Here is a 15844-nt window from a genome sequence, read left to right on the forward strand (position 1 = left end):
GGGGCCCCAGCAACAGAGGGTCAAGAATTCATTCTAATTCCTCTGACTTCCCCTTCTGCCACATCTGTCTGACTCTTCTGTCTTCTTCTGTGTGTAAGGGCTCGTGTGGTCACTCTGGGCCCTTCCCGAGAATCCAGGATAATCTCCCTATTTTATTTATTTAATTTTTTTTAAGTTTCTTTATTTTTGAGAGACAGAGACAGAGTGCTAGTGGGGGGAGGGACAAGGAGAGAGGGAGACACAGAATCTGAAGCAGGCTCCAGGCTCTGAGCTATCAGCACAGAGCCTGACGCAAGGCTCAAACCCATGGACTGTGAGATCATGACCCAAGCCGAGGTCGGATGCTCAACTGACCCAGGCACCCCAGATCTCCCTATTTTAAATTAAGTCATGGGGTGCCTGGGTGGCTCAGTCAGTTTAGCGTCCAGCTTTGGCTCAGGTCATGATCTCACAATTCATGGGTTCGAGCCCCGCATCAGGCTCTGTGCTGACTGCTTGCTCAGAACCTGGAGCCTGCTTCAGATTCTGTATCTCCTCTCTCTGTCCCTCCCCCACTCATGCTTTGTCTCACTCTGTTTCTCAAAAATAAATAAATGTAAAAAAAAAAATCTTTAAATTAAGTCAGGAATCTTAATTACATCGGTTAAGTCCCTTTCGACATTCATGGGTTTACCACCAGAGGGCAAAGGTCATGGGAGCCAAAATTCTGCCTACAGGTGCCTACCATGTACTAAGCACCATTCTTAGCATTTGGGAAACGTCAGTGGATGAAACAGACAAATGCCCTACCTTCACAGAGCTTACATTCTAACCAGGGGTATAAAAACACATAAGGCTTCTAGCCACATGTACACTCTCATAGTTCAGATTTTTTTCAGTTTGGGATTAAGTTCTGCCTCTACCCCCCTCCCACCCCCCCCCTTTTTTTTTCCTAACCAGAGAGGCCCAAGAATTTGTGGAGAAGTATGAAGGAGCCTTAGGAAAGGGGAAAGGCAAGCGACTCTACGCCTACAGGATGCTGATGTCTAAGGTGGGTGATAGAGAGGCAGCAAACCCCAGGGAGGGCTTGCTCAGCCTCTGAACCTGGGTGACATCACAGGCACCTGCCAAGCCTCTGCATTTGTGGCCGGCTCCCCCCCCCAGATCCTCAGCGCGAGGTCCAGCCGACTGACTGATTTGTCCGGGAAAGGAAACCAACTGTTTCCTGTCAATTTCTCTACATTTATCTGTGAGGGCTCCGGTGTATCTGAGACTCATTTCCTCCCCAGTGAAGAACTAAGCTCACAAAATTGATGAGGTTAAAAATAATAATAATAATAATAATAATAATAAAATAATTGATGAGGTTAAAACCACTGGGATCTTATTTTCCAAGCCCCAAATCAGGACAGTTCGTTTGATAAATCATCTATTTTTATGCAACACCTTGAGCGTTTTTTCCTGTATTCCCTGTTCATGGGTGTGTTTGAGTTTTAACTTTTTCTTGGGGCCATTTTGATATTTCATATTCTTCCCAAAACTCAATCATTTAATTAAGATCTTCGTATGTATTACCAGATAGTTGCAGGTGGTGGTCCCATAATTTTTGGAACTACTTTCTGTGTATGTTGGGTTGGAGTCTTTTTATTCCTAATATTCTCTTTTCTCCTTTTTCTTAAATTTTTTTAGGTTTATTTATTTGTTTTAAAAGGCAGACAGACAGACAGAGAGGCAGAGAGAGAGACAGACACAGAGAGAGAGAGAGAGAGAGAGAGAGAGAATCCCAAGCAGGTTCTACATGGTTAGCACAGAGCCCAAGGCAGGGCTTGAACTCACGAACCGTGAGATCATGACCTGAGCTGTTTTTTCTCCTTTTTCAATTTTACTTGCCCAATAACTATCTTTGGGTCATTTTATTAATTTGATCTAGAGACTATTTACCACTTAACAACTGCACACTTAGGTCTTTCCCCCCCCCCCCCCACCCCAGCTGAGGAATGTGCTCTTCGAGCATATCTTTGCTAAATGATTCTGTTTAATCATGTTTCCCTGCAAATAGTTCTAGTTCCTTCCTTAGGAAAAGGATGGCTGTCCATCCTCTGTGTTTACCTTCCCTCATTGTTTTAAATTCTTTACTTCCTCTCTTTGCATTCTCAGAAATGTCTCAGGTTTATTCTCAATATCACTGAACCCATTTTCTTCTGCTTCAATTATAGGCTTTATTATATTATTATAATGTTTCTTCTCCTTCAATTACTGGGCTTTTAGTTACCTTGTAATCCTTCCATGCTTCCCTTACATTCTTTTTTAAAACTCAAAGTGTTATCCTTTACTTAGAAACCACATTTCTTGTATCCTGTTGTGAATGCAGGCTCGTTTGTCAAAAATTAGTTATGGAGCCTAGAGGCAATGCTTTTCAAAAGTTACAAAGAGGTGTGTCCCCTTTTCCTTGTTCTGCAATACTATTTTTCAGGCCTCGCTGGCTGTTTTAGTCATCCAGATCTGGATTTCATGCCCGGACAGAATGGGTAGCTTGCCTGTGTCTTATTTGCCCGCTATCAGAAAGCCTGTTTCTGTAGCCAGCCGGAGACAAGCATATCTCATCGCCCAGTCCTGGGAGAGCAGCTCCCGCCTCACCTGGCTCTGAGAAAGGGAGCTGAGGTCTTCTCCTGCCCGCATCCCATCCCAGTTTTCTGATTCTCTAAACCAATGAGGGATAAGAGCTTCACTACAGAGCTTCCCCAAGGCCTTCTCGGCCTCTGCCCCACCTATAGGGCATCACTTTTCAGGCCGAGATGCCCACAGCCTTGAGGGGCTGTCAGCTGGTTGCCGAGTGATCAACTAACTGGCAGGAGGTCCCCAGGGGCCTCCCTGAGCCATGTTCATTACCCCTATTGGCCTCAGCCTTGCAAGCCTACATTCTGTACTGATTTTATCAGCACCCCGACAGGGGATTGATCTCTCAAGGGAGGACTCCTATTAATAAAGCTTCTGAGACCGATAGGTAAAACCAGGTGGTGGATTATTAATTTACAAGGAGAAATAACCAATGACAGAACTAGAAATGCGAAGTCCACATCAGCAGTGCCTTTTATTTTTGATAGTAGAGTTACTCACACGGGTGGCTAAACCATAATCCCAATTCCATTTTATTAATTTGCAATGACAAAACACTGCGTTCGAAACCAAAATCCTCACAGCCCAGGTGACGGGCAATGCTTTCCTTAGAGACAGGCTTACATAGAAAGCCAAATAAGCCAAAGATTAATTTTTTTTAATGTTTGAGAGAGAGAGAGAGTTCGAGGCAGAAGAGGGACAGAGAGAGGGAGACAGCAGATTCAAAGCAGGCTCTCGAGATCATGACCTGAGCTGAAGTCAGACACTTAACCAGCTGAGCCACCCAGGCACCCCAAGCCAAAGATGAATTTTGAGCGCGGAATCAGAGCTAGGGAAGGCAGATAAAGCCATGGGACTGGAGTGCCCAATGTCCACAGTCTGCTATTCCCCTTCTGGTCTTAGGGATATCTCTGCCATTGTTCTCAACCAGGTTTTGCCCTCGGCTCGTCTTCTCTGTTGCCATCTGTGACCACCGCCCTCTTCCACACATGGTTTCCTTCCTTATATAGCAGTCATCCCATCGGGTTACGGCCAAAGCCTACAGATCTAGAAACTCGTCTGATAAACTTCCCTTTTGATCCTTTAGTGAATTTACATGGGAAACCTCGTTTCCTTCAGGAACGTGTTCTTAGGAGACCTTTATCATAATGGAAACTGACCTTAGGGTCTTCTCCCTCCTACCCCCTTGTCCTCTGTTTTCTGTGAGTTGTTGTTTCTGTTGTTGTTGTTCAATTCCAAATGGATTCATTGCCAGGGAGTGGGGTTGTTGGAGAGCAGCTCCTTGAGAACTAAACAATTTTCACCCAACCAGCAGCCAGACAGCCACTCAAGTTCCTGACTGGTACGAACTCTGAGTGTTGGACCTGGAAACGGACCATGGAAAGAAGAAAAATGCCTTTCTAACTCCTTTCAGCAAAAACAAAAAACAAAAACAAAGAAACGGGCTGTTGTTTCACCAGGAGAAGAATGGAAGCCATGGTTTGAGGGGGTTTACTCATTTCACCAGCACCGCATTGGAGGGACAATTCCTATCAGATTTAGACACCTGAGTGTCTGCTAAATGTGGGTTTGAGAGCTACGAGACTTCTTTTTGCCCTTCAATTTTTGTTTTAAGATTAAAAAAAAAGTTGTCAGAGGCTGCTAACCCAATTTGATCCCCCAAACCAGACGTCATATACAGAATTCCTAAATTCACATATACACGGTCCAAACATGACATTTTATCAGCGCCACAGACCAACACAAGACTTTATGTTGTCCTGGCTTCTCTTACCCTCTGCTCCTGATTTTGGTGGTGATGTGTCAGCATCAGTGTGTCCCCCCAGGCCCCAAGGCGGGATGGTAATGAACTGAGTGTGTTGCCTGTTTAATTTCAGAAGTGGGTCAAGTTTAAGAGAGACTTTGATAATTTCAAGACTCAGTGTATACCCTGGGAAATGAAGATCAAGGACATTGAAAGTGAGTATTTTGGTGTCAGCGTTTGTAGCTGGTGTGCTAGAGTTTTCCAAGGGCTTGGGTTGCATTCGTGACCAACTGATCGGATTCTTTCATAGGTTCTGTTGTACTGGAAAACAGAATGGGCTTGGAACTAGTCAGACCAAGATTTAAACTGTGTTTCTTCACTGTCTGACTGTGGGAGTTTAGGTAGAGTGGTTAATCCCACAGAGCCTCAGGTCATTTATCTGGAAAAAGAAAATGGAGATGAGAACATCGTGTTCCACAGCTGATGTGAAAACTGAATCTGTCACCCACACAAAGCGCTTGGTAGTGCTAACGTCCTCCTTCTGCGATGCTTAAATCCTACCGTCTTTTCTCTCCCCAGGTCACTTTGGTTCCTCAGTGGCATCGTATTTCATCTTTCTCCGATGGATGTATGGAGTTAACCTCGTCCTTTTTGGCTTAATTTTTGGCTTAGTTATAATCCCAGAGGTAAGACAAGGGCTTCCTATATCTTCAGATAGCGTTGAGGCTTATCATGACACCACCCTCTTTAATCAAATACTCTTCTGTTTTACAAAGAACCAGTCGTTCATTTTAAATTCTATACTCCCATCAATTGCCCAGATAGTTCAGGACAAAGCATGGAACCAAATACTTCTGTTCCTAAATTAAGAAGTGGACCCTACACTTTTCTATCTTTTGTTTTACTTTAAGATCAGTAGAGAATTAATATCTTAATAAGTTTTTGTTTGTTTTATTCTGAAAAAAAAAAAGAGATGGAATGCATTCTATCATAATTTATTACAAAACAAACAAACAAACAAAAATGAACCCTCACGAGGCACCTGGGTGGCTCATTCAGTTGAGCATCTGACTCTTGATTTCAGCTCAGGTCATGATCTCACAGTTTGTGGGTTCAAGCCCCACACCAGGCTCTGTGCTGACAGTGAGGAGTCTGCTTGAAATTCTCTCTTTCTCTCTCTCTGCCCCTCCCCCACTCATGCTCCCTCTCTCTCAAAATAATGAAATAAACTTTAAAAACAAAACCCTCACATTTAAATAGCACTCCTCACTGTTCTCCCACTATACCCTTATCACAGATGTAAGTACATCCTTACCTACTGATGAGTAATTGAGAAACAAAAAAGGAATAAGCAAGTTATGTAAAGTCACACAGTAAGTTTGCAGTGAATGAGATCCCAGGTCTCCAGTGTGGGCCTGGAATCTTTCCCAAGGGAAATTTAACAAATTAGAAGATTTCTGTGAGGAATACCATCGAGCATTACAGGACCAATATATGAGTGAATAAACGGGATGACTTATTCTTGGAAGGGAAACTTAATACCGTAAAAAAAAGTCAATTCTTCCTAAATCAATATGTAAAGTTCATACAATTCTGATTTTTTTTAAATTAAGGATGCAAACACAGGCGTATATATTAGAGTATTAATAACAGAACTAGATACATGCGAAGAACTAGCAATATTCTAATGTCCAACAAAAGGTAATTTGTTAAGCAAGTTTATGGTAGATACATGTGGTTAGATATTTTGAAGTCATTTTATTTTGAGACATACTACCTGCCGTATAGAATTGGTCATAAAACGGGGCGCCTGGGCGGCTCAGTCGATAAGCGTCCGACTTCGGCTCAGGTCATGATCTCGCAGTTTGTGAGTTCGAGCCCCACGTCGGGCTCTGTGCTGACAGCTCAGAGCCTGGAGCCTGCTTCGGATTCTGTGTCTCCCTCTCTCTCTGCCCCTCCCCCACTCACACTCTGTCTCTCTCACACAAATAAATAAACATTAAAAAAAAATTTTTTTAAAAGAATTGGTCATAAAACAATAAAACAACATTATGCTAAATAACCACACTAATATATATTTTATTATATATCTGTTTATATATTTATTCGATATTCATATTTATATATGAATTTATATAACTATACATTTATATAATATAAATGTAAACAATTATATATAATAAAAATGTATACAATTATATATAATATAAATGTATATAATTATATATGTAATATAAATTTATATGATTATATGTATAATATAAAATTTTATACTTATATATTATGTTTATATAATATAAATGTATATAATTATATATAATATAAATGTATATAATTATATATAATATAAATGTATATAATTATATATGTAATATGAATTTATATAATTATATATAATATAAATGTATATACTTATATATTATATGTTTATATAATATAAATGCATATAATTATATATAATATAAATGTATATAATTCTATATTTTATATATTTATCTAATATAAATTTATATAATTATATATTTACATAATATATATATAACTCAGAAACAACTACGAGGAAACATACGAATATCTAACCATCATTATCTTCGGAATGTGGAGGTGATAGGGAATTTTTTTAATGCTCTCCTGCACTTTTTCACATTTTCTACAACGAGTACGTGATAGGTCTAAAACCAGAAAAGTGATTAATGTCATCTAAAGGAGAAAATGGGTATGTCTTGCTCTAAGAAGGAAAATATTTCACGCCGGGTATGAATGTCTCCATGTGTTTGTATTTTCTCCACACGTCATCATGTCGTTCTGTCCCTTCACAAGGTACTAATGGGCGTGCCCTATGGAAGTATTCCCAGAAAGACAGTGCCTCGGGCTGAGGAAGAAAAAGCCATGGATTTTTCGGTCCTTTGGGACTTTGAGGTACCATCACTAACAAGCCAATGTGCTTCTATTCTGTGATTGTGAGGACTAAAAGATTGCATGGATATGTGTGAAATATTGCATTGAATCACTGGAAAACCAGTGCTTTACTCAAATGGAAGTCCCCACTATGCAAAATGAGCTAGCCAATCATGTCCTCCTAAGTCCCCTCCGTGGGTCCTTTCTCCAGCCACACACTGCCCCCTTCTCTCTGCCAGATCCATCTAAATGATCTTACAGGGTAGTTTTCTCTCCCCACACCCACATTAAGACTCCAGGGCTCGCGCCAGTTCAGCCGTTCCCAAGCTTCACATGGCATCCTCAACTGAATGTCCTACCTGCTCCTGAAATTCAATGCCTGTCCAGCCAAACCCACATCGCTTTTTTCCATCTCCTTTATTGGAACCACCATCCATCCGAACACCAGTGTGAAACCTGAAAGTCATCCTACGCTTCTCCCTCTTCCCCACCACCACGCCCCACAACCAATCAACCACTAAATCTGAGCCTTTCCCCTAAACCCATCTTGACTCCGTCCCCTTTGCCCCATCCCTCTCGCCTCTTCTTCCAATAATGTCCCTACCGTACCAGGACCATGTCCAAATCTTCTACCTCTGCTCCTTGCTTTGACTTGGCTCCTAAAATCTCCATTCCCTCTGCTGCCAGCGTGATCTTTCTGAAAGGCAAACCTGGCCCTGTCACTTCGCTACCTTGGATATTCATCTATTCCCGTTCCCAAATGGAATAAAATCCAGTGTTTTGAATCAGGTTTACGAAAGAACCATTCACCATCTGGTCACTCCCTCCCTCTCCAGCTCCATTTCTATCTCAGCCCTCACACCTTATGTTCCTGTATTTGTCAAGTTTGGGAGAGATCCCTGAACCCATCACATATCATTGCCTCCCTGCTTCGGCTCAGGACACTGCCTGAAACGCCCTTCCCTCCTTTTTGAATCCCCTCACCTCCGTGCCTCTGGAGGGCTTGGTCTGTAGCTCCAAGGAGTTCCTGAGGCTGAGAGGCCCGGCTGTGACGGTTCAGGCAACAGGTCACTGCTGCTGCTATCCTTCACACTCCTAGGCAGGTGCGAGACCTCTCAGGTATGCGTGGAAGTGAGTTCGAGTATTTTTCTAAGACTTTGGGATAAGTGTGTTTCAAATAATACTACACAACTAAGTATTATATACAACTACTACTGTGTATTACCACTAAGGATTTCCTTTATTCTTTTTTTCTTTCATTTATTTATTTTTTGAGAGAGAGAGAGAGAGAGAGAGAGAGAGAGATTGCACGCATGGGAGGGGCAGAAAGAAGGAGACAGATCTGGAAACAGGCTCCGTGCTGTGAGCGCAGAGCCCAATGGCGGGGCTGAAATTCACAAACGGCGAGATGACCTGAGCCAAAGTCAGACGCTCAGACGCTTAACAGACTGAGCCACCCAGGCGCCCCTCCGTTGTTCTTTATTTCACTCAAGGACTCCTATGGAATATCCTATGTGCCTAAAACAAACTGAATTTACTCAACAGTAATCCTCTGTTTTGTTGTCGCTGTTGCTCCCAATGGGAAAATTTTCTTTTTCTATTTTTTGTAACGCGCCGTTTAAAAAAGTAATCTCTACCCCCAGTGTGGGGCTCAGAGTCACAACCCCAAGATCAAGAGTCACATGCTCCACCCACTGAGCCAGTCCAGGTGCCCCTAAAATGTCCCAGGCCAGAATTAAAGTTTTGGAGAACTTCTATCCATCACCACGAAGCGACAGTGTCCGTTTCTCAGTGATTAAATCCTTTTCTGATGAGATCAACGAAGATATTAACAAAGGTGACTTTTTAAATACGGTGTAAGAAGTATGTCAACATTTGGCAGATTTTCATAACGTACGGAACCATTATGTTCCCCGTGACCAAATACATGATGTTACAGAATTACGTGTGGGTAAAAGATAGTACAGGATGGAACAATTAAGCTTTAAAAACTTTACGTCTCGAGATAATTTTTTAAAATCTTGGGACAATTTGAAGCTTACAGAAGAGCTGCGTAAATAGTACAGAGTTCCCATGTATCCCCCACCCAACTTCACTTTATGACACCATCTTATATGATCAAAACTAAGAAATTAATCTTGGTAGAATAGTAACTGAAGTGTGGTATTTATTTGGATTTCGCCAATTTTTCCACTAATATTCTTTTTCTATTCCAGGACCCAATTCAAAATCTCATACTGTATTTGTCATGTCTCCTTAGTCTCTTCCAAATCCATGACAATTCTCTGTCGTTCAGTGACCTTGGTACTTTTGAAGAGTACTGGACAGTGGTTTCGGAGAAGGTCCCTCAATCTGGGTATCTGTTCTCTCACGATTGTAGTGAGGTTATACATCACTGGGAAGCGTACCACAGAGATAATATGCCCTTCTCAGGGGGTCAGATCGGGGTAACATTATGCTGATGTGTGTTATTAGTGGTGATGTTAACAGTGCCCAGTTGGTTAAAGTAGTGTCTGCCAGAATTCTCTGCCATAAAGTTAGTATTTTTCTCTTTTTAATTACTCAGTATTTTGGGGAGTGCGATGGATTTTAATATAACAAGGTATGAAAAGTTAATTACGTGATTCAGATTCCACATGACAACTAACATTTAAGATGACCGTTTATTGAGCTTACGTATCATATCAAAGAAACAAGCCAGGGGCCCCGGGCTCAGTCGGTGGAGCGTCCGACTTTGGCTCAGGTCACGATCTCACAGTTCGTGGGTTCGAACCCCGTGTCAGGCTCTGTGCTGACGGCTCAGAGCCTGGACCCTGCTTGGGATTCTGTGTCTCCTTCTCTCTCGTCCCCTCGCCTGTTTGCACTCTCTCTCTCTCCCTCTCTCAAAAATAAATACACATTAAAAAAAATTTTTTTTTTTTTAAATTTTTTTTTTTTCAACGTTTATTTATTTTTGGGACAGAGAGAGACAGAGCATGAACGGGGGAGGGGCAGAGAGAGAGGGAGACACAGAATCGGAAACAGGCTCCAGGCTCTGAGCCATCAGCCCAGAGCCCGACGCGGGGCTCGAACTCACGGACCGCGAGATCGTGACCTGGCTGAAGTCGGACGCTTAACCGACTGCGCCACCCAGGCGCCCCCATTAAAAAAATTTTTAAAGAAGAAACAACCTTAGGTATATGAAGAGACTGTTACGATTTGCCTCCCCTTTCCAGCTACATATCTATGTGAGGCCAGAATAACCCCCCGCTCTACATTCAGCAAAGATGTCAAAAAAGTGCCAAAATTCTAAGCTCATGTTACAAATAAAAAGTGTACTGATTATACCTAAAACCAAATTATATCTGAAAACCAAACCAAAACTTGAAGTTCAGGGGTGCCTCGATGGGTCACTCAGTCGAGCGTCCCGCTCTTGATTTCGGCTGAGGTCATGATCCCAGGGTCGTGGGATCGAGCCCCATGTTGGGCTCCATGCTGAGTGTGGAGCCTGCTTGAGATTCTCTCTCTCTTTCCTGCCCCTCTCCTCTGCTTGTGCACGCTCTCTCTTTCTCTCTAAAAAAATAAAATTAAAATAAAGGGGCTCCTGCGTGGCTCAGTCGGGTAGGCGTCTGACTTTCGAGTTTGGCTCAGGTCACGATCTCACGGTTCGTGAGTTCAAGCCCCACGTTGGGCTCTGTGCTGACAGCACAGAGCCTGCCTGGGATTCCCTTTCTCCCTCTCTCTCTTCCGCTCCCCCACTTACACTCGCTCTCTCTCTCTCTCTTTTTCTGTCTCTCTCTCTCAAAATAAATAAATACACTTTATAAATAAATAAACTTGAAAAAAAAAAAGCAAAACTCCTAAATAGAAATGAAAAAAAGACTTGAGGCTCAGATTCGACTGTGAGTCTTATAATGTATAGTTTTCTCTGTAAGTTTTGCACTGAGAAAGCTCACAGACTCCCACCTGCTTCCAGAGTGTTAAATCAAGACCCTGGCATTGTGGGGGGAAAGAATTTGGAGCTCTACATGCCTGTGAGCGTGCACGCGTGTGCACACACACACACACACACACACATCCCCTTATCCCCAATTTTATCCGGGATGTTAGCAACGCTCTCCTCCTCGTCCTGTATCTGTAAGCATTCTGTATAATGGAGAATAAAGAGAACAAAGGAGAGACATGGAGACATGGATAGACTCGGGAGCACTGGGGGAAGTAAGGTACCCACAATTCTTCCTTTCTCCTCTCAGACTCCCATTAACCCCCTGAGAAAGACATTCCCGGTAGAATGAAAGTGTCTGGTGACTATATGCACGAAGCTTACAAACCCGGAGCGTTTGATCTGCTGTCCCGCAGGGCTACATCAAGTATTCTGCTCTCTTCTACGGCTACTACAACAACCAGAGGACTATCGGGTGGCTGAGGTACAGGTTGCCCATGGCTTACTTTATGGTGGGGGTCAGCGTGTTCGGCTATAGCCTGATGATTGTCATTAGATCGTAAGTATGACCGTGTCTTTCACAGGCTTTTCATTTCCTTCACACAAACATCCCGCTCCTATGGCCACTCTGTGCCTGCTAACCTTCCTGTGGGAATTTAGAGAGAAAATAAGGAAACAAAGAATGCAGATATGCATTGTCATATGTAGTATAAAAGGTGTAAACAGGGTAATAGGGGAAGTTTGGGGAAATGGGATAGAAGCATCTTTACATGATGCTGAGAACTGCCAATCGCACTGAAAGTCTGGGGGACAGCATTGTATGCAAAGGAAGAGCATGTGCAAAGGGCCTGAGGCAGCAAATATCCTAATGAGTTCCAAAACCTGTCAAAAGGCCAATGTGGCTTGAGAGGGAGCAAGTACCTGATAAGGTAAGACCAGAGAAGTCGTTGAGGTCTGTTTTTGCTTTCCCTGGAGCTCAGCTTCCTCAAAAAAAAAACAAAAAACAACTCTCCTGCTCCTCTGTAACTCTAGCTTGCATGTCAGCACTGAGCCCCTCACTTATCGACAAAACAGCGCAAAGGAACGTATATGGTGCGATTAACGATGGGTTAACGATGGTGTCCTCTCTAGCCCCAACTCCACCTGTCTCTGTGGTCAGAAATGGCCTTTTAATTCGTCGGTGCCTCTTCATTTATATTCTCTGAAGAAAAACTTTGGCCCATGAATTGCCTTCTTCGAAGCCAGGGGACCCCAATCAGCACAGGCTGGTGCAGGGTGGGGGACACCGTCTCCTGCACAAACCTGACTACCAGGGCCTACCCACCCTTCAGCAAGGCCGTAAGAGGTCACTCCTCCCAGAAGCGTACGAGTAGCTGCGTCTGCAGGAGAAGAGTGGGGCACTCTGGGAGCCTGGATAGGACCTCTGAAAGGGCAGTGTGCGGGCCCAGCATGGCTTTCTATCACATCATCTCGGGGGAAAACGCTGCCGTCCGCCAGGGCCTGCCCTGAACGCGACAGTAACCACCAGGTGATAGGCAGCCGTCCGGCCAGCTCCATCAGGCAACAAAGAAAAGCAAGGAGATGAGCTTGGCCCTCATGTTGTTACATTTTCCCCCCCGCTATTATCCCAGATAAGTACAGAGATATGGAATGTTTCCCCGATGAGCCAGAAAGCTAACTAAGCCCCTGGGGTAGCAAATCCCGAAAGCCAACACATGAGACGGAGAGGCGCGACCTGTCCTGGCTATCGTTAGCCCAATTCAAATCGTCTTGGCTCTCTCCTCCCCATTGGATGTCTATCTGTGCCCCAGACCCGCTGAGGCCAAGGTTCCCTGGGCAGTCATAACAGCAGTGGTGTGCACCCTACAGGATGGCCAGCAATACCCAGGGCAGCGCAAGCGACGGGGAGAGCGCTAACTTCACCTTCAGCTTCAAGATGTTCACCAGCTGGGATTACCTGATCGGGAATTCAGAGACAGCCGACAACAAGTATGCCTCCATCACCACCAGCTTCAAGGTAGGTGCCTAGAGTAGTTCCCACTTCCTGGGGGGAGCTTCGGGTCCCGCTGGTCATTAGGGGACTTCACCCAGCTGGGGCATGGTGGATAAGATCCCCCAAGTAATTTGTGGTAAGAGCTCTACCAGAAGTGTGGGCCTAGCTCTCAAGCCTTCCGGAAAGGATGCTCAGGACTGATACCCACCATCTGTTTTTTAATATGGCGGAGACTCATGGATGCTGAGACCTGGTCCTTCCTGTTTCTTCGTGGAACTGTTTTCTGCCAGAGGGAGTAGAAGGACTCAAGTGGGGCTGCAGTTCTCAATCTGTTATGCACGATGGAATCACCTCAGCAGCTTTAAAAATCTTTTGGACCCAAACCCCCAGAGATTCTGGTGTCATTGGTCAGGGGCTGGGGAATTCCTGGCAATGGATTCTTTTGAAGCTCTCTGAGAGATTAGAAAACCTAGAAAGAGTAGCGAATGCTGGTTGTGGGAGTCAATTAAATGTGCAACTCCAGGGGCGCCTGGGTGGCTCACTCGGTTGAGCGTCCGACTTCGGCTCAGGTCATGATCTTGCGGTTCGTGGGTTCGAGCCCCGCGTCGGGCTCTGTGCTGACGGCTCGGAGCCTGGAGCCTGCTTCGGATTCTGTGTCTCCCTCTCTCTCTGCCCCCTCCGCACTTGTGCTCTGTCTCTCTCTGTCTCTCAAAAGTGAATAAACGTTAAAAAAAATTTTTTTTTAAATGTGCAACTCCATACGTAATTATCTCATTGATTTGTCACAAAAGATATGTGAGGTGGCCTATACATCTCTATTTATTTTAAAAAATAGAAGCAGACCTCAGGGTAAGCAAATGAATGAAGGCAGAAACTGGTATGCCAAAGCACTGTGCATCTTATTTTTTCCTCCATGACTGTAAAAACCATTCAGAGCTATTGATAGTTCAATATTTCCCCCATGCGACCAGTCAGACTTTCTTTCCTCACGACCTGCCAAAGGTCAGATGCACGACATCAGTGTGCTTGTCTTCTTCCCTCCCCTCTCTCCTTGCCCTTCCTGGCCGAAGAGGGCTGCTGCAATGCAAACAGACGGCAGGGACACCTACCAGGGGCAGAGCTTGGGCTCAGCAGCTCACTACATGGGTTTCATGAGCCCATAGTCCTGACAGCTTGGCAGTGGGAAGCTCAGGGAGCTTCCTGGGTTCTCCTCCCTTCTCCTTCTCCCAGCACCGGGGGCCCATTGACAGAGCATCCAAGGGCAGGAAAAGGATCAGTGAGGGCTCTGCCTCTTCCTCCAGGCCTATCTGAGAAAGACAGAGAAGGTCAATGCCTATGAAGCACTTTAAACATCTGGGAAGGTGAAAGCTGCTTCTCTGAGTCTATGAAAACCAGGGATAAACCCTTACATAACAGGACACACGTGCCAACAGCATGAGCTGAGGTATATTAACGGGTTGATAAATTAGTTAAATCTGAACCTGAATATAGTAACTGTTTATTGAGTGGAAAAGTCTCCTTCCAGGTACTTTGGAAACTGGGAGGCCTCATTTATCATCTTTGGTCTGCCATATACTGCCATCTTGTGTCTTCATAGAGAATTACAGATGCAGGATGCAAAGTTTATAATAAAAAAAAATCTATTGTATTTTTATATACTAACAGCAAACAATTGGAAAAATTTTTTAAATTCCATTTACAATAAAATTACATGAATTACATAAAATTCTTAGGAACAGAGTTAACGACAACAAATATACAAGATGGCTACACCAAAAAATACGACATTTCTGAAAGAAATTAAGAAACTCTAAATAAATAGATATACCATGTTCATAGATTAGAACAAGGATCAGCAAATTATGGCCCAGGGGAAAATCCAGCCTCCTGCCTATTTTTGTAAATAAGATTTTATTAAAACAAAGCCATGCCGGGGCGCCTGGGTGGCGCAGTCGGTTAAGCGTCCGACTTCAGCCAGGTCACGATCTCGCAGTCCGTGAGTTCGAGCCCTGCGTCAGGCTCTGGGCTGATGGCTCAGAGTCTGGAGCCTGTTTCCGATTCTGTGTCTCCCTCTCTCTCTGCCCCTCCCCCGTTCATGCTCTGTCTCTCTCTGTCCCAAAAATAAATAAACGTTGAAAAAAAAAATAAAAAAAAAAAAGCCATGCCTATTTATTGCCATATTGTCAAAGGTTGTTTTCATGGAGTTGTGAGAGAGACCATATGATTTGCAGAGCCCAAGCTATATACTATATGGCTCTTACTAGAAAATGTTTGCTGGCCCCTGGATTAGAAGACTCAATATTCTTAACATTTCATTTTAATCTATTTAATCTATAGTTTTAAAACAATCCCAGTCTGACAGTTGCTGAAATCTTTCCGGGCCTTAGTATCTGAGATATGGGTAATAATAGAAACTACTCCATTGGTTTGTTTTGGGGATTAGGAGAGATAATGCAAAGCAAGGGTTTAGTACCACGTCTGGCATACAGTAAGTATTCAATAAATCTAAGCTTTTGTTATCACATGTTCCAAAATAGCAATAACAATAAGCTATATCGTCTTAAAGAAAATTATTCTCCATAGGGCAACAGTGCTCTGCACCACTTCCTTTGTATTATTTCATTTATGAAAATATAGTAAATAGTCATCTCAGGAACCCAACAATAATGGTTCCTGTTGGTTCCTGGCCTGT

General features: G+C 43.6%; 1 protein-coding gene across 1 annotated transcript in view; it reads left to right on the plus strand.

Annotated features, from left to right (window-relative positions):
• TMC2 (transmembrane channel like 2) overlaps positions 1–15844 on the plus strand; it is a 55398-nt gene that overhangs the window by 15668 nt on the left and 23886 nt on the right. Inside the window, exons 4-9 of the mRNA XM_047069163.1 lie at positions 940–1030; positions 4473–4554; positions 4919–5025; positions 7160–7258; positions 11576–11718; positions 13029–13176. Of these exons, the coding sequence (XP_046925119.1) occupies positions 940–1030; positions 4473–4554; positions 4919–5025; positions 7160–7258; positions 11576–11718; positions 13029–13176 (670 nt within the window). The remainder of the gene's footprint in view (positions 1–939; positions 1031–4472; positions 4555–4918; positions 5026–7159; positions 7259–11575; positions 11719–13028; positions 13177–15844) is intronic.

The sequence above is a fragment of the Lynx rufus genome, unplaced genomic scaffold (genome assembly GCF_022079265.1).
Source record: "Lynx rufus isolate CCGP_SWC_20201006 ecotype Redwood Valley unplaced genomic scaffold, mLynRuf1.p SCAF_8, whole genome shotgun sequence".
Lineage (NCBI taxonomy): Eukaryota > Metazoa > Chordata > Mammalia > Carnivora > Felidae > Lynx > Lynx rufus.